The following is a 27,075-nucleotide window of genomic DNA, read 5'->3' on the forward strand; positions in this document are numbered from 1 at the left end:
GTGTCTCTCACTCCCTTGCAAACGAAAGGTCAAAGAGATAGTTACATAGAACATAGAACATAGAACAGTACAGCACAGAACAGGCCCTTCAGCCCACAATGTTGTGCCGACCATTGATCCTCATGTATGCACCCTCAAATTTCTGTGACCATATGCATGTCCAGCAGTCTCTTAAATGACCCCAATGACCTTGCTTCCACAACTGCTGCTGGCGACGCATTCCATGCTCTCACAACTCTCTGCGTAAAGAACCTGCCTCTGACATCCCCTCTATACTTTCCACCAACTAGCTTAAAACTATGACCCCTCGTGCTAGCCATTTCTGCCCTGGGAAATAGTCTCTGGCTATCAACTCTATCTATGCCTCTCATTATCTTGTATACCTCAATTAGGTCCCCTCTCCTCCTCCTTTTCTCCAATGAAAAGAGACCGAGCTCAGCCAACCTCTCTTCATAAGATAAGCCCTCCAGTCCAGGCAGCATCCTGGGAAACCTCCTCTGAATCCTCTCCAAAGCATCCACATCTTTCCTATAATAGGGCGCCCAGAACTGGACGCAGTATTCCAAGTGCGGTCTAACCAAAGTTTTATAGAGCTGCAACAAGATCTCACGACTCTTAAACTCAATCCCCCTGTTAATGAAAGCCAAAACACCATATGCTTTCTTAACAACCCTGTCCACTTGGGTGGCCATTTTAAGGGATCTATGTATCTGCACACCAAGATCCCTCTTTTCCTCCACGCGGCCAAGAATCCTATCCTTAATCCTGTACTCAGCTTTCAAATTCGACCTTCCAAAATGCATCACCTCGCATTTATCCAGGTTGAACTCCATCTGCCACCTCTCAGCCCATCTCTGCATCCTGTCAATGTCCCGCTGCAGCCTACAACAGCCCTCTACACTGTCAACGACACCTCCGACCTTTGTGTCGTCTGCAAACTTGCTGACCCATCCTTCAATCCCCTCGTCCAAGTCATTAATAAAAATTACAAACAGTTGAGGCCCAAGGACAGAGCCCTGTGGAACTCAGCCCTCTGGTTGATGCCAGTGAAAGGGACATGCAGGTATCTTCCATTTTCCCTCATTCACTGTTTTTTGGGGTGGTTGGGCATGTTTAATTTGGGTCCTTCAAGGACTGTAAATTTAGTTAATCATCGCTGTTACAGTTGCTCTTGAAAATGTGCTGCGAAGGAGGAAGTGTTTGTCCTTTAGAAGGAGTCTGCTTTTGTCTGCAGGCACTGATAAGAACTTTGCAGCAAGTGAATCCTGAGCCAGATCAAGAACATGGACCTCAAGCACATCAGAAGCCCTTTCGCATTTTGATAAGTTTGCTTGATAAACCTGAATTAGGTAAGTTAGCAGGTGATTTTTACATGTTTATATCTGCATTTGGAGAATGCTCCTGTTAAATCATCATAGACTCACTACTGTGTGGAAGTAGGCCATTCGGTCCATCGAATCAACACTGACCCTCCAGCTTCGCACCCAGACCCACTCTCCTACCCTATCATCCTGCATTTCCCATGGCTAACACACCTAGCCTGCACATCCTGGACACCGTATGCAATTTAGTATGGCCAGCCCACTTAACTTGTATATCTTTTGGACTGTGGGAGAAAACAGGAGCACCTGGAGGCAATCCATGCAGACTCGGGAGGACGTATAATCTCGACATCGAGGGTTGCCTGCGAGTGGACTCTAACTTGGGTCCCTAGCACTGTGAGGCAGTAATACTAACCACTGATCCACTGTGCCATCTCATGAAATTGATCTGAAATCAGTGGAAGTAAAATTAACTTCTTTTTTAAATTTTCAAAACTCCACAATGGATTATTTTGAAGTCCTTCTCAACTTGAGCTAGAGACAGTTTGTCACATCACGAAGAAATGGTGGTTTTTACAGTCAGTTTAAGGTGGCTCACAATGAGTTGGGAGCAGGCAATGGAAGGAGTGATATGCTCTCTCATCAACCTCTGAATCTCTTTCAAATCTCCTCACCTTCCATGGGGTAAGAGACCAGAGCAAGTTCAGTGGCACCAACAAAGAAGGAAGGACGATCTGCAACATGGCTCGGAACACCCTCTTCGTAGAGGATCCTGTAGCTTGAAGGGCTGATGCAGTGTGTTCTAGTGTAGACAGACAGCCTCAGTTGCTTTGCCTACCAGCTCTCGGGTTGCTTGTGGCTGAATGGTTTGCACTACTGCCTTTTAGTGTCAGAGACCTGGGTTCACTTCCAGCCTCGGGTGACTGTGTGTGGAATTTGCCTGTTCTCCCCATGTCTGTGTGAGTTTCCTTCGGGTGTCCGGTTTTTCCCCCAAAGTTGGGCGCTCTGTTCTAACCTTTCCTTTCTTTTCCTAAAATTTTCAGAAACCGCACTAACTTTAGAAGCAAATGAAGTTCCTTGTCATAGTAATGTTTCACTTGATTGACTGAAGTAACATCCAAAGTTGAGCAACTTATTGCAGACTGTTTTAAGAAACTGGCGTTATAAAAATTAGAATCAGTCACGATTTAATCCATGATTATTGGACTGTCTTGTAAGATTTCTGACATGCAGCTCCATTTACATGATGAAAATTGCTAGGTAATTGGCACACAGCATGGGAAAGCTTAATTCAAATGCAGGATGTTATGGATGGTAATCTCTTAATTACACCTTCAGCTATGTACCAGTATAGGGCAATATAGGTAGATCAGGGTAATTAGAAAATGGGCAATGTTTGTAGAGCATTGCAATTTTTATAGGTGGTGTTCTTCACAAATGACCTACATCTAAGAGATAGCCATAGAGCTATACAGCATGGAAAAATACCCCTTTTGGTCCAACTTGTCCGTGCTGACCAGATATCCTAGATAAATCTCGTCCCATTTGGCCCATATCCCCCTCAACTATTCCTCTGCATGTACCCATCCAGATGCCTTTTTTAAATGTTATGCAACATGACGTCTCAACTTCTATACTCAATGCAATAAAGGCAAGCATACCAAATGCCACCTTCACGATCCTGTCTACTTGTGACTCCACTTTTCAAGAAAATATGAACCTGCTCTCCAAGGACTCTTTCAACAGCACTCCCCAGGACCTGATAAGAATGTTCTGGGCAGCAATTAAAAATGCAAGTTACCCAAATGAAGAGCGAACTGGAGCTGGATAAACAAATAAAAAGTAACAACATGCAGTTCATCATTCTGTCCTTTGATATGAGGCTGCTGTCATCTCGGGGTTGCAAGTGTCTCCTGTGAGACTTGGTTTGTCCAAACAGGCTGATTCTCAACCCAAGCACTTTGGGCACATGGGGACCAGATGTCCTAAGGGTTAGTGGGACCCAGGTTTTCGCTACTTTTTTTGGGTTCCTGCTATGCCATTGTTCAACCTCGTTATCAAGTCATCAAATGGGTCTCTAAGTATAATGTAGTTTGATGGACAAGTTGATGCTTTTCAAATGGTTGCTTTCAAGATCCTGTCAGTCATTAACAGTAATGTTAATATACTTCAAGGAGACCTTCAGGGGTGGCTTTTTCTTCCTCCCCCAGAATGTTAGATATTTTGAGAGTGGGGAAAACAGAAACTGGCAGGAGAGGCACTTGTCAGCCACCTCCACACACTGTCTAGCTCATCTTGTCTCGTTGGTTTTCAAGGGTTTTGGCTAAATGTTTGTTGAACTGTCTCCTAGAAGCACGTCAGATTTTGTTTGACAGTCATCCTGTTCAATCTGGAGAATGTGGTGGGGAAATTCTCTAGAGCTGTTCTGTGCCATTAGTCCATAGTGTCTCTTGGACTGTGCAGTTTGGCAGTGACCCCCCCTTAGATGGTCACCACTTATTTTAAAAACATCAGACTCTGAACCAGCTCAACTTTCCACAACCTGTCTTTGTCCCTGGCTGAGAAATACTCAAAGAATAGAAGAGCAAGACATTTATGCTGGAATTTAATGAGATTTGTTTGGCTTCAGCTGGAGTATTATATGCAGTTATGGGTTTATAGTTTATGAATGATGAGAACACATTGGACTGATTGCAGAAGAGATCTACAAGAATGGTTCCGGGGTGAGAAACTTCAGTAACGAAGGGAGATTGAAGAAATTGGGGCTGCGTTCTTGGAGAGAAGTTAGCTAACGGGAGATCCGATGGAAGTTTTCAAAATCCTGCACACTGTTTAGATGAGGAGAAATTTTCCCAGTTAGTAAAAAGATCAAGAGTGAGAAGTTCTAAATTTAAAGCAATTTGTAAATACCGTGTGAGGAAAAATATTTTCACCTGGAGTGTATCAGAGACAATAGGAACTGCAGATGCTGGAGAATCCAAAATAACAAGGTGTAGTGCTGGATGAATAAGATGCTGCCTGACCTGCTGTGTTCATCCAGCTCCACACTTGGTTATCTCTTTCTCACCGGGAGTGTGTTGGGTCTGAAAATCTCTGTTCACAGGTGTTGTGGAGGCAGGTTCAACTGAGGTATTAGAGGGCATTGGATGGTTTTGTTTGGTTGTTCTTTTTGTTTGCTTGTTTTTCTTTTTGTTTGTATTTACAATGTACAAAGCTAATGGGGGAATAGGCAGGAGAATGTCAGATGGCTTGTGTAGACGTGGGTTGAATTTTAGCCTCTTATAACATGACACTTCTGTGATTAAGAGGAGATAACAATATTTGTTTAGTATGTAATGAAGTTTCCCTGTAGGTTGGGATTATTGGGATGAATACCTCTCCATCCTTTTTGACTTGTGTTTTTTAAACATTCATATATGGGATGAGGACTTTGCCAGGCCAGCATTTATTGCCCATCCCTAATTGCCTAGCAGGCAGTTAAGAGCCAACTGCATTGCCATGGGTCTCTATTCATACGTAGGCCAGACCAGGTAAGGATTGCAGTTTCCTTCCCTAAAGCACATCAGTGAACCAGGTGGTTTTTCTAACAACTGCCAGTGGGTTCATGGTCATTGTTAGATTCTTAATTCCAGATTTTGATTTTTATTGAATTCAAATTTCTGCCACCTGCCATGATGGAATTTGAACCTGGCTCCCCAGAACATTATCCTGGTCTCTGGATTAATAGTCCAGTAATAATACCACCAGGCCATCTCCTTCCCTTGTATTCAGATGTGATGAGAGCAGGCTGTTGGTCATAGCACTTATTGTCTTTTATAGGCCCTCAAGTCATTGGGGATTTGCTGCTGGAAGTTATCAGAGCTTTCTACTCCATCTGCAAAGAAATGCTCGATTCTGATATCCAATCAAACCAGAATGAAAGTCTGCTTATAAGGTACAGACAAAACATCTGCTAGAATATGAATAGATGAACTTCAAAAATAAAACTGAGAATGTATCAGCTGGTGTCTGTTTGACTCTCAGTCCAATATTTTCAAACTACATCCTGTGTTAATGTTTTGCATTTATTTTGATTGGGATTGCTGCCTGATTTTTGTAGTCCGTGGAAACTTGCATCTTTCTCAATCTTGACGGTTCTCTCTCTCACTCATCTTTGACTTAGCTTGCTTTACAGTTTTTAGGATAAAGGGTAATATCTAAACTCTGTCCTTTCTTCTTTCCCCTGAGAGAGTTTCTGGTATTTCTATCAAATTGATGCTGTAAACCCCTCGGTGTCATGATGGAATTGTTTATTTTTCCCTCCTCAGCAAAATGAAAGAAAATAAAAATGCTTCCGAAGTAATAAAGACGGTGAACGTGTTGATCAGCTCACTCAGCACGGACTACCTGTGGGATTATTTAACAAGGCTTTTTGAAGACTGTGTCAGGTAAAATCGGGGACTCCACTGTTGATGAGACAGATGTTGGCTTGGTGCTTTGGCCCCTTAGTCTCATTTTGATTTTGCTGTAAGGTTTTCTGGTGAGATGGATGGTGGAGGGCCCTTTGTTCTTATCTGTGATTCAATACCTACAGATATAATTACTGTTTGTTGAAGTTTCCCATTGCGTACGTGTAATAAAAATGAAGTTGCTGGAAAAGCTCAGCAGGTCTGGCAGCCTGTGTGAAGGAAGAATCGGAGTTAACGTTTCTGGTCCAGTGACCCTTCTGCGTACACATGTAATCTGTCTTGCGCCGTCTGAATACCGTTTGTGTTCTGCTTGTTTACTGCCACTTTATTATATCCATCCACGCAAGCACTGTCTCTTGCAGAGCCTGAACCTTCGCAACTTTGATCCTGAGCCGCTTTGCAGATATACGACAACATAAAACAGGAGAGCATAGGGCCACTGTGTCTGAGCGACCACAATGCTGCTCTAAACTAACCCATCTCCCTCCATATGGCCTGTATCCCTCAGTTCCCTGCCTGTTAATTTGTCGAAATGCCTCTTGAACTTTGTAATATCTGCATCTACCACCTCCCTTGGCCGTGCATTCTAGGGACCTACCACTCTCTGTGTAAGTAAAGACAACTTCCCTCGCACATCTCCTTAAACTTTTCCATCTGGCATTGTGTATTACACTCTATGGGCCATTTGCTGCCATTCCTGAAGGAGCAGCTCCTCTGTTCTCTCTGCCTGTCTCATCTTGATATAGAAGGTGTCATTAATAGTGATTGCTGACTAATTGGTGGTCTCATGTTCTGTGTACTTCCACTTGTCCAAAATGCTGCTAATGGCTATTCATCTAAAAGTCCTGCCTCTCTGACCCTAGCCTTAAGTCCCACAATGACAGTGCTTCAATTCTGTTCTTAATGTTCCAAAAAAGTGCAACAATAGCATGAGGAACAGTACCTCATTTTCTGCTTCGGCATTTTACAGCTAGGACTCAAAATTGAATTGCAAAACGTCAGATGTTCTGCAGTCAGGTTCTGCTTTACACTCTTCTATTCTTTTCTTCCCCTCACTCCTTCCCAAACAATTTGTGCCTTGTTTACTTTGCTCATAGTAGAAGGGAACCCCTTTCTCCTGTTCACATTGTAATTGACATCCATTTTACGTTTCTCTTTCACCTTGATGAGCAATCCCTTTTGTCTTTTGCACTGGGCCTTCACACCATCTCTTCCCCTCACTCCTCATCTGCCTGTGTCAAAAGTATTCAAAACACCATTTTCCAACCCCTTGTCAGGTCTGAAGACAAGTCATATTGAACTCAATTGGAGAGGGCTCAGAAGAGATTTACCAGGATATTGAAGGGCTGAAGAGTGAGTTATAAGGAGAGGGTGGATAGGCTGGGACTTCTTTCACTGAAGCCTCGAAGGTTGAGGAGGTGACCTTTTTATAGACATTTATAAAATTGTGAGGGACATAGATAAGGTGAGTAGCAAAGGTCTTTTCCCCAAGGTTGGTGAGTTCAAAACAAGGCAGCATATTTTCAAGGTGAGAAGGGAAAGAGTTAGAAGGGCCGTGAGGGGCAAGCTTATTTTAGGGCGGTTGGTGTGTGGAATGAGCTGTCAGTGGAAGTGTTAGATCCAGGTCCGGTTATATTATTTAAAAGACATTTGGACAAGTATATGAATAGGCAAGGTTTGGAGGGATATGGGCCAAAGCGAGATGAGTTTGGTTTGGGAACCTTAGTCGGAGTGGACCAGTTGGACTTAAGGGTCAGTTTCCGTGATGTATGACCCTATCCCTGAGCAAATGCTATCAGATCTCCTGAGCTTCTCCGGCATTTTGTTTTCATTCTAGATTTCAAGCATTGGCAGTATTTAGTGTTCAGCATCAAATCCTCCATTCTTATCTTCAAATCCCACTATTGGTCTCGTAGAAACCTTTCTCTGCCATCTGCTTGAGTCCTGCACCCTGTCTGCCTGCATCCTCCAATCGCAGGCATTTGTCCCAATTTTGTGCCTTTCCCCTTCACATAGCACCATTGGTGTTCCAGCCTAATGCCACACAGTCTGTTCTGTTTGGTATCTTTGCTTTGAACCTCCTGGCTAGTTCAAAAGCCTTTGTGAGACCTATTTCGCCCATTTTCCACTCCGTCATTCATTTTCCTTGTGCCATTCTGGTTTTACGGAAACGATATTGGAATACTGAAGCTAGAGAAGACAACGACCATGAGTAATGGTTTCAAAGGCTGAGGTAGGGGGTTGTAGATGCAAAAGAAAATCTAATGATACAGGGTGCATGGGATCTGAGCATCAAAGCTCAATAGAATCATAAAATCCCTGCGGGTGTGGAAGCAGGCTATTCTGCCCACTGAATCCACACCAACCCTGTAAAGAGCATCCCCCCCCCCCCCGCAATATCCCTGCAACCTTGCATTAGCCGTGGCTAACCCACTGAGCCTGGAGACTACATGGGTAAATTTAGCATGGCCAATCTACCTACCTCCACACGGGCAGTCGTCCAAGGCTGGAATCAAACCCGGTTTCCTGGTGCTGTGAGATAGCAATGCTAACCACTGTTTAGCCCACTGGGGAATGAATGCTTGGACTTTGTGGTAAAGAGGAGCTCGTGGTATTCAGGCAGATGAAGCTAATGCCTACCAGCTGAAAATGAGTTTCCTCTCACTTTCCAGCCTTAACTCTGTGGTCAAGTAGTTTACAGTACTTCATACATGTGTAAGTAATGTCACTTGTTGTACAAACCTATTGAAATTTTACAGGGCAAGGGAATGCTGTCAAGCATTAAAAATACTGGAGCATCATTGCTTGTTTATGTATCGTTTAAAGGCAGCGTGTACTGTGGCATGGTGCTAAGGCCATGGGAATAGTAATCCACAATCTCTGGTTGAAGGCAAATGTCACCACCTGCCATGAAACCTAATAGAAATCTGGAACAAAAAGCTGGTCTCATGGTGGCCGTGTTGATTGTCGTCACCCCAACCTCACTCTACCCCTAACTTGGTTCATTTAATTTCTTTCCCTTTTCTAAAACAAGAAGGAAATATGTCGTCCTTGCCTGGTCTGACCTCCATGTCTGCAGATTTGATTTGATTTTGATTCACTGTCACGTGTACCGAAATATAGTCAAAAGCTTTGTTTTACGCCCGGTACGTGCCGATCACAGCCAGGAAAGGATGTACAGATCAAAAAGACTTGGAAGCATACAGGTTACATTATTTGAGGCAAGAGTCTATTCAACAGCCTGATAACAGCTGGAAAGAATTTGTTCCTGAACCTGCTTTATATGCATGTGTTAATTGCCCTTTCTATAATTAGGAATGGGCAAGAAATACCAGCCTAGCCAGCAATGCCTATATACAGGGCATAAATAAATCTGCCTCTCTTTCCCTAAGTGTTTGGTTTCTGTGTTTCACTTGTGGGGCAGATCTCCTTGGCAGCGTGGGTTGTAAAATGGCATAAAAACCTTGGATTTGTGAACTGTTGAAACTTCTGATGTCGTCTGATGTTTTCCCACTCTGTTCTGTTTGTTTGAAATAAATAACTGCCAACTCGTAACTGTGTGCGATTGAAGCACGTTCCAAACTACTGTTTGAAGCTCTTGTCTATGAAATGGTGAGTCATTAGTTGAAATTACATGCAAAATGGTGACTGATGTTCTATGGTTTACAGGAACCGATCTCGACCAGTAAATCATATGGTGGACGACAGTCCAAGTTCTCCTGCAACTGTTCAAGAGCTCTGCTGTCTGCTCGTGTTCCTCTTGGAAGTCATTCCACTGGTAAATCAGTATTATCTACTTAATGTTTTCTCAGTCTGGAAAGAACTTTAAAACACTCATATTCAAATTTGTCCCTTAGGTTGTTTTCTTACATCATGTGTCCCATGTTGTAATAGTTGGTCTCTAATGTAATTTGTTTTAAGATTAGTGAAAGAAAACATGCACGTGTGCTACATCTTTCATGGCATTTGGATGTACCAAAGTGCACTCTAAAGTCAGGAAAATACTTAAGGTTGTTGCATTGGAGGTCATGTGATAGTCGGCCCCTTGGATTGTCTGTTTGCTTTTTTTTGCTGTTCATGGAATGTTGGCGTCACTGGCGAGGCCAGCATTTATTACCCATACCCCAATCGCTTGAAGGGTATTTAAGAGTCAACCATATTGCTGTGGCTCTCAAGTTGCACGTAGTCCAGACCAGGTAAGAATGGCAGATTTCCTTCCCTTAAGGGACATTCATGAACCAGATCAACAGTGGTTACATGGTCACCATTAGACTGTGTCTTTTTAGTCCAGGTGTTTATTCAGTTCAAATTTCACCAACTACCATGATGGGATTTGAACCCATGTCTCCAAAAGATTTATTCTGGGAATCTGGGTTGTTAGTCCACTCATGTTACAGTTGTGCCATGGCTCCACAAATATTGGCCAGAACAACTAGGACCAAACAGCTGATTGTGCAGCATACAGAACTCCATCGTAACCAGAAAGTTATGATGCTGTGGAAGGTGATGGAATTACAACTCTTGTGCAAGGGAATTGGATATTACTTGAATTAACATTCAGAGCCATGGGAGGAAAAGTGTCTTGCACCAATCCATTAAAAACAAAACAAAAATTAAGAACCAGGAATTGGCCCTTGGTCCTTTTGTGAGGCTGCTTTCCATTCTATAAGATTGAAATAGAAGATAGGAACAGAAGTAGACCATTCGTCCCTCTGAGCCTGTTTCTACCATTCGTTATGTTTATGGCTGATCTGATTTTGAGTCTTTAATTCCTCTTTTTCTGTCTGCTCCCCCACCCCACCCAGCTCAGAACTCAGTTTTATTTACTATCAATAATCTAAGTAACCTATCAAACTCTGCCTTGACCACATTCAATGACCCAGTCTTCTCTGTGTGCTGAAAGAGAACTCCACGGACTAATAACACTCATAAAGAACAATCACCTTTCGTTATCGTTTGTCTCCTTTTCCCTCAGTTTACAAGTTAGAGATCTCCTACTTAAGAATTTGTCCCCTGGTTCTGGAATCATTTCTCTTGGCATCCAACTAGTCAGTTCCTCTTGGCATCTTCTATGCTTCGATAAGATCACCTTTCTTTAAAAACACAGGGGTATAGGCCCAACCTGCTCCAACTTTGCCAAAACAACCCCGTTCAACCTGGGAATCAGGTGAGTTAACCTTTTCTAACACAATTATATCCTTTTAAGCAGGCCAAAGCCATATGCAGTACTCTTGATCAGGACTCACCAATGCACTCTATAACTGTAGCAAAACTTCCCTACTTTACTATTCCACTCCCCCTGAAATAAATGACAAGGGAATGCATGCATTTCTAATAACTTGATGCACTTGCATACCAACTTCAGTGATTTGTGTACGAGGACACCAAGGTCTGTCTATTTCACAGACGTTTGCAGAGTCTTTCCTATTCTTCGCATTATAACTTAGCCCACCAGATGTTTTCCCACACAATGTATCTAAATCCCTTCAGTAGACTCTTCACATTTTCTTCGGATTGCAGTTTCAATCATCTTTGTGCAATAGCGTATTTCGCTACCACACTTTCACTGACTGGGATGAACGTTTTGCGATAGATTTAGTCGAAGGCTGTGCCCTCGGGTCTGAGTCTCTCCTACCAATGGAAGCATCTTCCCAACATCCACTCTGTCCAGGCCATTCAGTATTCTGCAATTTCAATTATAGCCCCTCTCATCCTTCTAAACTCCAATGAGTATAGTCCCAGAGTCCTCAAACATTCCTCATATGTTAAGCTTTTCATCCCTGGGGCCATTCTTGTGAACATTCTCTGAACCCACTCCAGGGCCAGTACATTTTTCCTGAGACATGGGGCCCAGAACTGCACACAATACTCCAAATGCAGCCTGACCGGAGCCTTACAAAGCTTCAGTAGCACATCCCAGCTTTTATATTCAAGTCCTCTCAAAATCAATGCTGACATTGCATTTGCCTTCCTGACTACTGACTCAACCCGCAAGTTTATCTTGGGAGTTCTAGTCCAGAATATTCCCAAGTCTCTTTGCACTGCAGATTATTTTTCCCACATTTAGTAACTATTCCTCTATTCTTCTGACCAAAGTGCATGACCTCACACTTTCCAACATTGCACTCCATCTGCCACTTTTGTGCCCACTCTCCTAACTTGTCCAAATCCTTCTGCAACCTCCCCACGTCCTCAATACTACCTGTCCCTCCACCTATCTTCGTATCATCTGCAAACTTAGCCAGAATGCCCTCGGCTCCTTCATCTAGATCATTAAAATGCACGAAGTGAAAAGTTTTCGTCTCAACAATGATCCTTGTGGAAAACCATTTGTCACCAGATGCCATCTTGAGGAGGACCCTTCTAGTTCCACTCTGCTTTCTGTCTGACAGAAAGCAATCTTCGATCCTGATTAAATAGTGTACAAGATTCAGGGGGAATGGCCAAGGTGGAGAGAAAGCAGCTATTCCCCTTAGTTGAAGGGGCAGTAATAAGCAAGCAGAATGTTAAAAGGCAAAAAGGCAGGAGGTTTAGAGTGATGGAAAATAAAAACGCAGCGGCAGACAAAGGGTTAAATCTTAGTGATCAGTAGGATGATGTACTGAATTATGGAATGTTGCAATAATCAATGAAATGCTGTACAATGAAACGTTAACAGAATGAGGTGCTTGAACAGGTCAAGGGAGTGTAGAACAATGGAGTAGGCTCGGCTAGCCATTAACAGCAGCTTAATTAGGTTGATTAAAGCATGTAACTTAGAAGCAAGGACTAGCATTATGTAATGGGGTCAACCCGAGGCGAAAGACCATTGTGGCAGATGTAGTAATAAATAATCATTATATTAATTTGAAGAAGAAACAGCCATAGTGGCAGAGACAGAAAGATAACAAATTAACAGCATTGATTTGCTACCTAAGTGTAGAAAGATAAACCCGACTGACATCATTGGGCTTGCTGGCAACCTGAGAAAGAGCATGATAACTGAAAATGCATAAAAGGATAACAAGCCACTTTCTGATTGTCACAGCTTTTGTTTGCAAATAAAAGTTTAGCTTCCTGAAGAATTCTCCGCGTCTCCTGGTAGCTTCTCCACTACAAGAGCAGATTTCAGGAAAACTCTTTTCACTCAGAGGGTCCGGAATACATTTTCTGGGAGGGCAACAGAGACAGAAAACCTCAACTTTAAACAAGAAAAATATCTGGATGTGTCACGACATTCAGGATTATGAGCAAAATGCTTGAAAATCGGAATAGTCTAGATGGGGTCATCATAAACTTGATGGACTGAAGGATCTCTTCTGCACTGTACGGCTGACTCCAGAAGCTTCCCAAACCCCACATCATTTAAAATGGTCGAGCTTTACAAATGAGTTATTACGGCCATTGAATGAAGGATTCCAGGCATACCTCTAAACTATTTATATTTGTATGACTTTGACTAATGCTCCTTTCTAAATTTATCAGAGTGCGTTTTGTCATGCATACAGTTAAAGTGATTGTGTGTGTCTTTACAATGTTTTTACATAGTTATGTTTTACCAAAAATGTTTTGTCAGGATCATCGTATTTCAAAGCTTGTGCACCTCAGGCCAGTAACTGTCCAAAGGTAGGGTGGGGTGGGGTAGGAAATAAACTTTGGCTAAAAACAGAATGGAAGAAACATGCAGGTCTTTCGTTGTTCTCTGATTTGGTGTCATTGCTTTTTCTGTTGTGATGCCACTACAGTTCTCAACATCATATTTTCATAAATTGCTGATTTGTTTCCTGGGTAGCAGTCTACATAGCAACTCGGACATTATTGGTCTTCTAGACCAAAATAATAATGGTGATGCTTGCAAAATGCACGTTGCCTGTCTGCATTTGGCTGGAGCGAGGTAACAAGTAAATTTGATGTGCCTTTTTGATTTTGTAATGCCTAAACCAGGTACAGTATGATTTTCTACCTTTGTCCTCTTTTACCTCCCACTTGGAGTTGTTTAGCCTTTGCTCGATGTATCCTTCACTGAAAATAAACTTGAAAGAATTTTCCACAGGAACAATTAGCAAACCAGTTAGACTTGAACAAGTGCAGCCAAGAAAACTATTGTCCAAGTAATTCTTTGTTTCTGTGCTTACATTGACTTCCTCCGTGGATTTGTCTTCAGAAGGTACGACCAGTCTGTTCTCTTTTTGTGACTTTATTAATATGAAAGCATCCACAATGGCCGTAATAACTCATTTGTAAAGCTCGACCATTTTAAATGATGTGGGGTTTGGGAAGCTTCTGGAGTCAGCCGTAAAGTGCAGAAGAGATCCTCGAGTCCATCAAGTCTATGATGACCCCATCTAGACTATTCCGATTTTCAAGCATTTTGCTCATAATCCTGAATGTCGTGACACATCCAGATATTTTTCTTGTTTAAAGTTGAGGTTTTCTGCCTCTGTTGCCCTCCCAGAAAATGTATTCCGGACGCTCTGAGTGAAAAGAGTTTTCCTGAAATCTGCTCTTGTAGTGGAGAAGCTACCAGGAGACGCGGAGAATTCTTCAGGAAGCTAAACTTTTATTTGCAAACAAAAGCTGTGACAATCAGAAAGTGGCTTGTTATCCTTTTATGCATTTTCAGTTATCATGCTCTTTCTCAGGTTGCCAGCAAGCCCAATAATGTCAGTAGGGTTTATCTTTCTACACTTAGGTAGCAAATCAATGCTGTTAATTTGTTATCTTTCTGTCTCTGCCACTATGGCCGTTTCTTCTTCAAATTAATACAATGATTATTTATTACTACATCTGCCACAATGGCCTTTCGCCTCGGGTTGACCCCATTACATCTTGCTAGTCCTTGCTTCTAAGTTACATGCTTTAGTCAACCTAATTAAGCTGCTGTTAATGGCTAGCCTAGCCTACTCCATTGTTCTACACTCCCTTGACCTGTTCAAGCACCTCATTCTGTTAACGTTTCATTGTACAGCATTTCATTGATTATTGCAACATTCCATAATTCAGTACATCATCCTACTGATCACTAAGATTTAACCCTTTGTCTGCCACTGCGTTTTTATTTTCCATCACTCTAAACCTCCTGCCTTTTTGCCTTTTAACATTCTGCTTGCTTATTACTGCCCCTCCAACTAAGGGGAATAGCTGCTTTCTCTCCACCTTGGCCATGCCCCCTGAATCTTGTACACTATTTAATCAGGATCGAAGATTGCTTTCTGTCAGACAGAAAGCAGAGTGGAACTAGAAGGGTCCTCCTCAAGATGGCATCTGGTGACAAATGGTTTTCCACAAGGATCATTGTTGAGACGACAACTTTTCACTTCGTGCATTTTAATGATCTAGATGAAGGAGCTGAGGGCATTCTGGCTAAGTTTGCAGATGATACGAAGATAGGTGGAGGGACAGGTAGTATTGAGGACGTGGGGAGGTTGCAGAAGGATTTGGACAAGTTAGGAGAGTGGGCACAAAAGTGGCAGATGGAGTGCAATGTTGGAAAGTGTGAGGTCATGCACTTTGGTCAGAAGAATAGAGGAATAGTTTCTAAATGTGGGAAAAATAATCTGCAGTGCAAAGAGACTTGGGAATATTCTGGACTAGAACTCCCAAGATAAACTTGCGGGTTGAGTCAGTAGTCAGGAAGGCAAATGCAATGTCAGCATTGATTTTGAGAGGACTTGAATATAAAAGCAGGGATGTGCTACGGAAGCTTTGTAAGGCTCCGGTCAGGCCGCATTTGGAGTATTGTGTGCAGTTCTGGGCCCCATGTCTCAGGAAAAATGTACTGGCCCTGGAGTGGTTTAGAGAATGTTCACAAGAATGGCCCCAGGGATGAAAAGCTTAACATATGAGGAATGTTTGAGGACTCTGGGACTATACTCGTTGGAGTTTAGAAGGATGAGAGGGGCTATAATTGAAATTGCAGAATACTGAATGGCCTGGACAGAGTGGATGTTGGGAAGATGCTTCCGTTGGTAGGAGAGACTCAGACCCGAGGGCACAGCCTTCGACTAAAGGGAAGACTTTTTTTAGAACGGAGATAAGGAGAAACTTCTTCAACCACAGTGGTGAATCTATGGAATTCACTGCCAGAGAAGGCTGTGGAGGGCAGGTCATTGAGTACATTTTAAGGCTGAGATAGATCAATTCTTGATTGGCAAGGGGATCTAGGGTTATGGGGAGAACGCAGGAGAATGGGTTTGGGGAACTTATCAGCCATGATTAAATGGCAGAATAGACTCGATGGGCTGAATGGCCTAACTTGTGCTCCTATGTCTTATGGTCCCCTCTCAGCCTACCGTAAAGAAAACAACCTGAGCCTGTCCAACATCCTTCATAGCTTAAATGTCCCAACCCAGGCAACATCATGGTCAATCTCCTGTGCAACCTATCCAGTGCAAAGGTGATTCTTTTGAGTATCAAGACTTTCGTTAATGTTTGACTTTTTTATTTCATAGTTGGATCATTCTGTAACTTTGTAAAATATGCATCTTCAATAGCAGGTTCGATAGGAGAGAACAGAGGGTGGAAAAAGCAATCTGATGATGAATCCTGTAGGAGTGTAGGTACTGTAAATATTTAGGAGCTTTACTTGATTTGCGTTTGGAGATAATCAAACATTGCTCTGGAATTTCTAATCCTGTGTTTGCATTGGTGTTGGGGAAAATGTCTTGTGGATTTTATTATTACCTATAATGGGTTATTTTTAATAACACCTATTCCTGGTTGTCTTCAGGAGCTGTATTCTGAAATTCAGACCCAGTACCTTCCACAAATGCTGTGCCACATTGTTCAATGTTCGATGGAGCACATGGAAAGCCTGAGTCTTCAGGAGCTCACCAAGTGTCTGAAGATGTGCTACAAGGTTCTCAGCAGAATTCAGCTGCCTGCAGCATTCATGGAAGTTGAGGCGCAGAGTGAACAAGAAACTGAGCTGGATCACAGGAAACCAGCTGAGGTGAGGTTGTGATGATGGAGGAGCCACCAGCAAGGTCCACAGTCTGATCCCAGGCTTCTGAAAGTTGGCTCCTCTCAACCAGAATGGACCTACAAGGCCACACCTAAAGAAAGAGCAGACACAAAGAAAGGGAAGTTGTCTATAGTACCTGGAATGACCCCAGGATAACAGGAAGGCCGCAGTCCAAACAAAATGTGCAGGTTAGGTGGTTTGGCCATGCTGATTCACCAGTTAGTGTCCAGGGGTGTGCAGGCTAGGTGGGTTAGCCATGGGAAATGCAGGATTACAGGGATGGGATCAGAGTGTGGGCCTGGGTAGGATGCTGTTCAAAAGGTCATTGTGCACTTGATGGGCCAAATGGCCTGCTTCCACCCTGTAGGGATTCTGATTCTTAGTGATTCAAGTAGTTTGAAGTGTAAACTCTGATGTAATGTAAAGAAATGTAGATTGAAATGTGGAATGTAACATCCTTTCGAGTGCAGAACCTATTACTCTTCAGAACTCAACAAGCTGTTTTTTGTTTTTGTGTTGCTAACCAGTGTTAACTTTGCATTGAATTATAAAAGTAGACCAAAAAGTCTTATTTTCGATTTATTTGTTTGCTCTCAAAATAGGATCCTATCTATTGCCATTTCCTTTTTATGCTATTCCTAATAAATCCGTGCTCAATTGGAAATGCGCAGTATTATACAAGTAATGTTGCACACAAGATTTAGCATAAATGAATGTATTTTTTATTAGTCAGATTGGTTTTTGTCAAAATACAAATCAGTGACTGTCACGGTTAAATTTCAGAGTCCTTTACAGGAGGAAGTTAGTGCAACAGTATCTGATGCAGAACACAGCCCAGAAGACAGAGCAGATCCAGTCTTCCCTTCGTTGCGATCTGAGGACAGTGGAATCGGATTGAGTGCAGTGTTGTCCCAGGACCATAATCGCAGAATATATTCTGACCGTGGCAATGTGTGGAAGAGCAATGGAAGCATTCAGGTATCTGTGCAGAATATACAGCAGCTCCTGGCACACTTCACGTTAAAATCTATCTTTGGGACCAGTTGTCAGCTGCAGGGTGTGGTGGGGGAGGACGACAAAATGGACAGCAAGGGAGGAAAGAAGACGTGGGACAAAAAGCAGATTACCATGCCTCAGTTCAAACAAATGTTGTCTGATTTCTTCACCGTCCGTGCCTCAACGTTAAAACCGAAGAAGCGACAGCGAGGTTTCTTCGTGCAGTTTGACAGTGAGAAGTGTGTGAAGGGTAAAGAGAATTGGGACGTGGATCACATGTTGCAGGAAGTGGATGAAGTGACCGAGGACTGCAGACTGGCATTTGCTGCCAGCTGCCAGCTTCTGCTGGAGTGTAGCAGCTTCCCTGTGTACCTTTCTTTCAAAGAGATTGAAACCTTCTACGTTTCTGCATTCCAGGATGTTGGTAAGCTATCAGAGATAATGGGAACTGCAGATGCTGGAGATTCCAAGATAATAAAATGTGAGGCTGGATGAACACAGCAGGCCAAGCAGCATCTCAGGAGCACAAAAGCTGACGTTTCGGGCCTAGACCCTTCATCGGCCCGAAACGCCAGCCTCACATTTTATTATGTTGGTAAGCTATTGTCTGTTTCCTTTCTCGTTGATGATTTTACCCTTCAACGCTTCCATTTTTTTGTTCCTCTTTCTTCTCCTCCTCCTCCTCCTCCATCCCCTACCCCCAGTGCGTCCAAACAGAGTGCTTCTGAAATTATTTACTCCTGCAGGTATATGGTTCAAAGACACCAATGTCCTAAGAAATCCTTTTCTCTTTGGGCCTGAGTATTTAGTGTTGATCTATTCTCTGTCCTTGTCTACTTTCCAGGTGTTGTCACTGGTTTATGATCAGTTAGGGGACAGAAACTTTCATGTTTTTCTTCGAACCTCTTTGAAACCAGTAGCTGATAGTCACAGTGGGAACTGAACCAGGAAATCTTAATTGTACAGCTCAGATGGAGTTCCACACCAAGTACCTCTGCCTCCAGTGGTCCCTGGTTCATATGTTTCGTTCTCTCCCTTCTTTGGGTGACATGAACCTTAAGTTTGAGCTGATCTTAATTCTCACCATTGTCACTGAAATGGTCAGAGATTTAACCAAGGAGAGCTTTCAACTCTAATGATGTTACGGTAATATTTTTGCGCTAGTAAAATTCTGTTGGTGGTCAGTTTTAAACAAAAAACAATACCGCACAGGAACTGGCCCTTTGGCCCATCAAGTCTGTGCTGACCAATGACTTTCTAAACTAAAACAACTCTTGCCTCTGCGCAGTCTGTAACCCTCTATTCCCTACCTATTCATTTGGTTGGGCAAGATGGCTCTTAAACATTGCTATTGTATCTGCTTTCACCACCTCCCTCTCTAACGGTGCATTCCTGGCATTTGCCACTCTTTTTTTTCTTTAAGTAAAGAACTCACTTCTCATATCTCCTTTAAACTTTCCCCTTTTTACCTTTAAACCTATATTTTCCAGTAATTGACATTTCTACCCTGGTTGGGGGAGGCGGCGAATCTCTGACTGTCCATGCTTCTTGTAATTTTGTAAATTCCTGTGAGATTGCCCCCATCCTTCAACATTCAAGTGAAAACAAACAAGATTTTCAAATTCCTCCTCCTTGCCAATACTCTCTAAACTAGGCAACATCCTTGTAAACCTTTTTTACGTACCCTCTCCAAAGCCTCCACGTTCTTGTAGTGTGCTGACTCGAACTCTACACAGTATTCCCATTGTGGCCGAACTAAAGTTCTTTACAGCAACAACATGATTTGCAGGTTTTTGTACTTTCTGCCCTGACCATTGAAGGCAAGCATGTTATTTCCTTTATTCATGTATTGTTGCCATTTTCAGCAAACTATGGACTTATACGCCTTGATTCTTCTATATGTTGCTGCTATTCCAGGTTTCTGCCATTTCCCAAATACTTCTGTCCTGCATTGGATCTTCTGAAATGCATCATCTCCACAATTGTCTGAATTAAACTCCATCTGCCATTTCTCTGCTGAATTCTCCAGTCTGTCTATATCTTGTTGTATCCTCTATCAATCCTCCTCACTATCCAGAGCACCCCTAAACCTTGTGTCATATGGAAAGTTAGTAATCAGGCCACCTACCTTCTCCTCCCAAATCGTACAATGTATCAGGGGCCCCAGTACAGAACGCTGCGGAACACCACTGGTCACACATCCAATCGGGAAGGCATCCTTTTGTGGCTGCTCTGCATTTTCTACGACTAAGTCAGTTCCGACATGACTTCACCTTTTTTGTATTGAGCAACGTTGTGTGTAGGATGGCTTAAGTGCCAACCTGTCTCTATTTAAATCTTTCAGGTGATGGGGATGGCTGCCTTCCTCTCTGGTTGAAGTCACTGATGACTCTGTCTTGCTGTATCAGTGATTGCCATGTGCAAAATGTAGCAATTTCAACTTTGCTGGAAATGATCAATCACTCTCACTCATTGGCGCTAGTCATCGAAGACAAAGTCAAGCGTTACAAAAGTTCTGAATACAGAACGTTCCTGGGAAAGTTGCAGATGATGACCATACCACCCATCACACCAGCAACATTGAACGTTATGGCTGAGAAGACCAATTTCTATCAGGTCTGTTACTTGGCAGCTGTGCTTTAGTTTGTTTACCTGTAACATGCCTGTCGTGTTAATGTTTTAGTTTTCCAGCATCCACTTGTGCCATTTTAACAGTTGTCTGTTCAAAATTGGGTTGTCACTGAAGAGAGTGTCAAGATTGGAATGGACATTAAATATCTTCCATAAATGAGTGATTACTGGCAAACCATTGTAAACACCAAGTTAAGTGTCACAGTAATTTTCTATTGTGACACCTTGAAATTTAAAATCAACAAGTGTAATTTGATCTTTATAATTCACTTGTGGGATGTGGGCATTGCCGGCTGGCCAGTGTTTATCGTCCCTGTCTCTTGTTGCCCTTGAGAAGGTGGTGGTGAGCTGACTTCTTGATCCCCGGCAGTCCGCATGCTATAGGTTGACCCACAATACCATTAGGGAAGGTATTCCAGGTTTTTGACAGCGCAGGAACTATTTCTCAGTCAGGATGGTGAATGTCTTGGAGGTGAACTTGCAGATCGTGCTGTTCCCATGTACCTGCTGCCCTTGTCCTTCCAGATGCAATTTGCCATGGACTTGGAATGATGTTTGGTGAGTATCTGCAGTGCATCTTGTAGATAGTACACGCTGCTGCTGCTGCTACTACTAAGTGTCAATGGTGGAGGCAGTGGATGTGGTGCCAATCAGGGGGACTGCTTTGTCCTATTTGGTGTCAATCTTCTTGTGTTGTTGGTGCTGTGCCCGTTGAGACAAGTGGGAAATATTCTGTCATCCTCCTGACTTGTCCTTTGTAGGTGAGGGACAGGTTCGGGGGAATCAGGAGGTGAGTGAATAGCCGCAGTATTCCTCGTGTCTGACCTGCTCTTGTGTCTCTGTTTATGCGGTAAGTCCGTTTGAGTTTCTGGTCAATGGTAGCCCTCAGGATGTTGATAGTGGTCGATTCACCATGGTTACACCATTCAATGTTGAGGGTGGGGGTGTGGTTAGATCTTATTTGAAATGTCATTGCCTGGCATTTGTGCTGGCATTGCCGGGTGCAAATGTTACATGCAATGTATTTGCTTGGATATTGCCCAGATCTTGTTGCGTTTGTGCATGGACTGCTTCAGTATCTGGGAATCACAAATGGTGCTGAACACTTGTGAAATCATTGGCAAACATCCCTACTTCTGGCCTTATGATGGAGGGCGGGTCCTTTGTAAAGCAGCTGAAGATGGTTGGGCCTCAGGAACACCTGCAGTATAAGTTCTTGAACCCTAGAGATGGAATATCATAGCAGCTGAAGAAATAGTTGGGAATGTGTCTGTCATTTGTGCCAGTATCTACCTATCCCTAGGAATGAGCAGGTCCTGTTCCCCAACTCCCCACCCCCCACCTTACTGCCAATGAGCACTGAGACTAGATCGAACTTTCCCTTTTTTGTTTTGGAGGGTGGCAGGGTGATGCCTGTGAAGGTGAAGGCAAAAAAACGCCTTCTTTCTATAACTAATAAAATCTGTATTGATTGCAGTTCCTGGAATTACCACGCAGGCACAGACAATTTTACTCATCACACGTCATGTGATAGAATTGCATACCCTATAAACTATTCTGAATAATACTGTCCTCTGTATGATGTGTGCCATTCCTTCAGGCGCTCTTTCGGCATATCATTGAGAATTGCAGGATGGAATGCCATTCAATCCTGCATGTGTGCGTCTCTTATAGTGGCGATCCAGTTACTCCCAATGTTGTGTGGATTTTGGTGCCTTGATATGTCCAGGTTACCTGGTAAATGCAGTCTGTTTTTAAAGATATTGCATATGTCTTGCTGAAAGAAATTCATGTTGCCAAATCTTTTTATCTTACTGTCATTAAGACAACTGCAAGAAGACCAAATTAAAAACCAAAAGAACTGCAGATCCTGTAAATCAGGATCAAAAGCAGAAGTTGCTGGAAAACCTCAGTTCTGAGGAAGGGTCACTGGACCTGAAACGTTAACTCTGATTTTTTTTTTCTCTTTTCGGAGGCTGCAAGACCTGTTACGCTTTTCCGGCAACTTCTGTTTTTGTGCAACAAGACCAAATTTGAAATGGTCTATATTTTAGGCTAAATCGAGTGTTTTCTATTTCACTAATGTGTTGTAGAACATAGAACAGTACAGCACAGAACAGGCCCTTCAGCCCACAATGTGGTGCCGACCATTGATCCTCATGTATGCACCCTCAAATTTCTGTGACCATATACATGTCCAGCAGTCTCTTAAATGACCCCAATGACCTTGCTTCCACAACTGCTGCTGGCAACGCATTGCATGCTCTCACAACTCTCTGCGTAAAGAACCTGCCTCTGACATCCCCTCTATACTTTCCACCAACCAGCTTAAAACTATGACCCCTCGTGCTAGCCATTTCTGCCCTGGGAAATAGTCCCTGGCTATCAACTCTATCTATGCCTCTCATTATCTTGTATACCTCAATTAGGTCCCCTCTCCTCCTCCTTTTCTCCAATGAAAAGAGACCGAGCTCAGTCAACCTCTCTTCATAAGATAAGCCCTCCAGTCCAGGCAGCATCCTGCTAAACCTCCTCTGAACCTTCTCCAAAGCATCCACATCTTTCCTATAATAGGGCGCCCAGAACTGGACGCAGTATTCCAAGTGCGGTCTAACCAAAGTTTTATAGAGCTGCAACAAGATCTCACGACTCTTAAACTCAATCCCCCTGTTAATGAAAGCCAAAACACCATATGCTTTCTTAACAACCCTGTCCACTTGGGTGGCCATTTTAAGGGATCTATGTATCTGCACACCAAGATCCCTCTGTTCCTCCACGCTGCCAAGAATCCTATCCTTAATCCTGTACTCAGCTTTCAAATTCGACCTTCCAAAATGCATCACCTCGTATTTATCCAGGTTGAACTCCATCTGCCACCTCTCAGCCCATCTCTGCATCCTGTCAATGTCCCGCTGCAGCCTACAACAGCCCTCTACACTGTCAACGACACCTCCGACCTTTGTGTAGTAAAATATGTTCATATTACCTTTTATTTTACAGAGAGTTGCACATGTTCTATGGAATCAGCTCAATAAGGAGAGCAGGGAGAATCACATTACCTCTGTTGATCTCTTTTATAAATTACACTGCCTTGCTCCAACTGCTAATATTTGTGAGGACATTATTTGTCAGGCATTGCTTCACAAAAATAAAGTAAGTTACTTTCTACATATGCAATCATTACTGCACAGTTTGTAAATGTAATGAGTAAATAAAACCAAATCTCATTAGGTCCTAATTAAAGATGAAAAAAAGTCCCTTCGTTGCAAAAAAGCCCTGTTTTTAAAAAATGAATTAGCCCATGTTTTCTGTTTATCTTAGACTTATAGCAGACGCTTGCACTATAATATTGCTACAAATTTGAAGTTTTTGGGAAAGTTCAATTATATTTAATTTCTGCTGAATGGGCATGATAAACATGCATCATTATATCCCCATTTTATTTGCTTATAATGTTAATTCTTCTAACATTTAAATATCAAATTCACAGAACTCATTCGTGAGAGGGAAAGCCGCAGTTTGAGAATCCATTTGCTCCTGTCATTAAGCAGAACCAACATCCCAGGAAAATGTTTTGAATCTTTTTTTTATTGCATATGCTTGTCTGGGTTTCACTCTTTTTGTTACCGTTACAATAAGGACCAGAAACCCAAAGTGTTAAAACAGCAGGAACTTTGTAATGAAGCTGTTTATTCTACAGGCAACAAGGTTACAACCCAAAATGGCCAATGACATAATTGCGTCAAGTGATAAGACCCTTAAAGACCATCCACCATGCACTTCATAGTTGCACAACATTTCACTCAGATGCTGATGAGCTCCTTCCCTTGGTCTGGTACTGAACTTGTGCTTGAAATTGCAACATTGATCACACCCAGTTTACTGATTACTAGGATTTTCATTAATAAAAATGTGAAAATATTTCTCAGTATTTACTAGTTGAATCTAATCACAGGAGCAGGAGGAGATAGTTCGACCCCTCTATCTGCTCCACCATACGAAACAATCATGGCTGATCACCTCTCAGCCTCAACTCCACTTTCCTGTCCACTTTCCAAAACCCTTCCCCAGCTCCATAAATTAAATCTGTCTGTTTCCTCAAGTTTATTCAGTATCTCAGCGTTCACCACCTTCTGGAATAATGAACCTACAGATTTATGACGCTTTGAGGAAACTAATTTCTCCTTATCTCCTTATTAAATCTACTACCCCATATCATAAAACTGAGTTCTTATTCTAGATTGGCCTGCATGAGGAATCATGCTGTCTATGTTTACCTTGTCAATCTCTTTTTGAATTTCATGAATCTCAATTAGATCTTTTTAATTTTTCTAAATTTTAAATCTTTAATTTTCCAGAGACTATAGGCTTAAACTGCTGAATCTCTCTTCATAACACAAACCTCATTGTTTCTGTAATCAGTCTTATGAACCTAGAATTCCTTGGCAACTTAAAATTCCATAGTCCTCCCTGCCCACCCCCACCCCATTGAGATGAACAAGTGATGTTGGTTTAATCTGAGGTTCACCACATCTCTGGTGAGGAGAGAGAGATTGAGTCCTTCCTGGTAACCTCAGCCTAGTGTGGAAATTAAACACGCTATTGGCCTCACTCTGCATCACAAACTGGGTCTAGCTAACTGAGCTAACATTCAATTTTGTTTGCTCGTAATCTGGTTAATGGGCAGGCTAGAGAAAGCATCGTAAAACAGTTCTTGCGCACTCATGGGTATTCCAGCTTTTTGAGCATTGTCGATATTTGTCATTTCATGGTTGGCAGTTGTAAATTGCATTGTTAAAGAACAAAGAAACCTACAGCACAGGAACAGGCCCTTCGGCGAATTGTCAAAGCCCTTGTCTCTTACTTGTCTCTGTCCTGTAAATATCTTTGGTCCTTTATGTTTCTCTCCTCTATTAAGATGCTCCTTGAGTCTCCTTGATTTAGCTTTTTTGGTCACCCTGCCCTGCTCTGTTTGATTGAGCTCTGCTAAAATGCCTTGGGATGTTTTCTAGATACTACATTATTACAAATTTTAATTTGTAGACCGGACTGGGATTTCCCTGTTTACATAATGGGATCATTAACACGTTCCCCTGTCTTGAATTACACGTGGCCATGAAATGATTTAGCTCAGAGCACATCAAATAAGAGTGTGATACCAGTTGTGATTTTTCTTCTGAGTTCCCTGTTCTTGTGATGTTACGATTGCGAATTGACATTGGCTAATTTCAGGAGGGAGGAAAGCCGGCACGATTCATTGCTCTGTCCTTCCCACTTAAGTGAAATTCAAATTCTCAACTATTTTTCTGATCACTTCCTTTGGGCCAAAGATCCACCCCAATCCTGGGTCATTTTCCATTCCATTCTGAAATCGGACGTTGCATAAACTTTATCCTTTCTTTCAATGCAAGACAAAATCTTTGATTAAAATCAGCCCCAAACCAGAATTACCCCCAAAAAGTCAGAAATCCTGTGAAATGAACAGCTCACCAATAAAACACAAATGAGGCCAAGTTTTTTGATCGATCTTTGGGTGTCAACTTTCCAGTATGTTCTGTTGAGGCTGAGCCCAAAAAGTGAACTTGAATTTCTGTTCCATTGCTGGAAATTGCAACCAGATGGGAACAAATTGCAGCAATTATCTCTCCAAGTTACTAGTTTACTGCCTTAAGACTTGACATAAATGAATTAGGAAGATAGCCATTCAGCCCTTTGAGTTCGCTCTCTCACTCAATGGAATCGTGGCTCATAAGATTGTGCTTAAATTCCTTGACCCGTCCACCAACTCTCCCACCTGTCATCAGGTCCTCCCACCTCACTGACCAATCCCCACCACTGCCTAGCCACACTCACCCACCACCATCTCACTTACATTCCCCAGCCCCACCCCTCCTCTCTGTCTTTATTTCAGAGCTTCCTTCCCTCCGCCCCCACTTCTGAAGAATGCATCAGTTAAGAGGGAAGGCGATGGTCTTGTAGTATTATCACTGGACTGTCGATCCAGAGACTCAGACAACATTCTGGGGACCTGGTTCAATGTCAGCTTCGCTGCATCTCTGATGCTGCCTGGCCTGCTGTGTTCCTTCAGCTCCACACTGTGTGTGATGTCTGACTCCAGTGTCGGGAGTTCCTACTATCTCTGTACTCCCTAGTTCTGCTGTCTCCCACAAGAACAAACAAACTTGCCATGTACACCTTCTCATGACTGAGGATCTCCTATGCTTCAGTCAAGTGATCCTGCATAAAGCTAAACTCCAGTGTGAATATTACAGCCCATGTAACCTTAAGACAGCCTGCTCCTTCCAAATGGCTTTTGAACCACCACCACTGTTGGATTTACATCCTTCCCTAACTAGAGACCACAGCTGCATGCAGTATTCAAGACATGGTCTCGCCAATGTCCTCCCTAACTCCTTTATTCTTCAGTCATTCACAGGATGAGGTGGTGTTTACATGATGTCACTGGCTAGGCAGCATTTATTGCCCACCTCTAAATGCCTAGAGTAGTTCAGAGTCAACTACCTTACTATGGGTCTGGAGTCACGTGTAGGCCAGACCGTGTAAGGATGGCAGTTCCTTTCCCTAAGGGACATTAGTGAACCAGATGGGTTTTTTTTCCCAACAATCGGCAATGGATTCACGGTCATCATTAGATTCTTAATTTCAGATATTTATTGAATTCAAAATCTATCATCTGCAATGGTGGGATTTGAACCCAGGTCCCCAGAATGTTATC

General features: G+C 42.7%; 1 protein-coding gene across 1 annotated transcript in view; it reads left to right on the forward strand.

Moving 5' to 3' along the window:
* LOC125450514 (protein dopey-2-like) overlaps positions 1-27,075 on the forward strand; it is a 72,504-nt gene that overhangs the window by 12,084 nt on the left and 33,345 nt on the right. Inside the window, 8 exon segments of the mRNA XM_059649992.1 lie at positions 1,235-1,349; positions 5,142-5,256; positions 5,630-5,749; positions 9,440-9,548; positions 16,479-16,700; positions 17,496-18,132; positions 20,053-20,324; positions 23,340-23,492. Of these exon segments, the coding sequence (XP_059505975.1) occupies positions 1,235-1,349; positions 5,142-5,256; positions 5,630-5,749; positions 9,440-9,548; positions 16,479-16,700; positions 17,496-18,132; positions 20,053-20,324; positions 23,340-23,492 (1,743 nt within the window).

This window comes from Stegostoma tigrinum, chromosome 12, assembly GCF_030684315.1.
Source record: "Stegostoma tigrinum isolate sSteTig4 chromosome 12, sSteTig4.hap1, whole genome shotgun sequence".
NCBI classification, from domain to species: domain Eukaryota; kingdom Metazoa; phylum Chordata; class Chondrichthyes; order Orectolobiformes; family Stegostomatidae; genus Stegostoma; species Stegostoma tigrinum.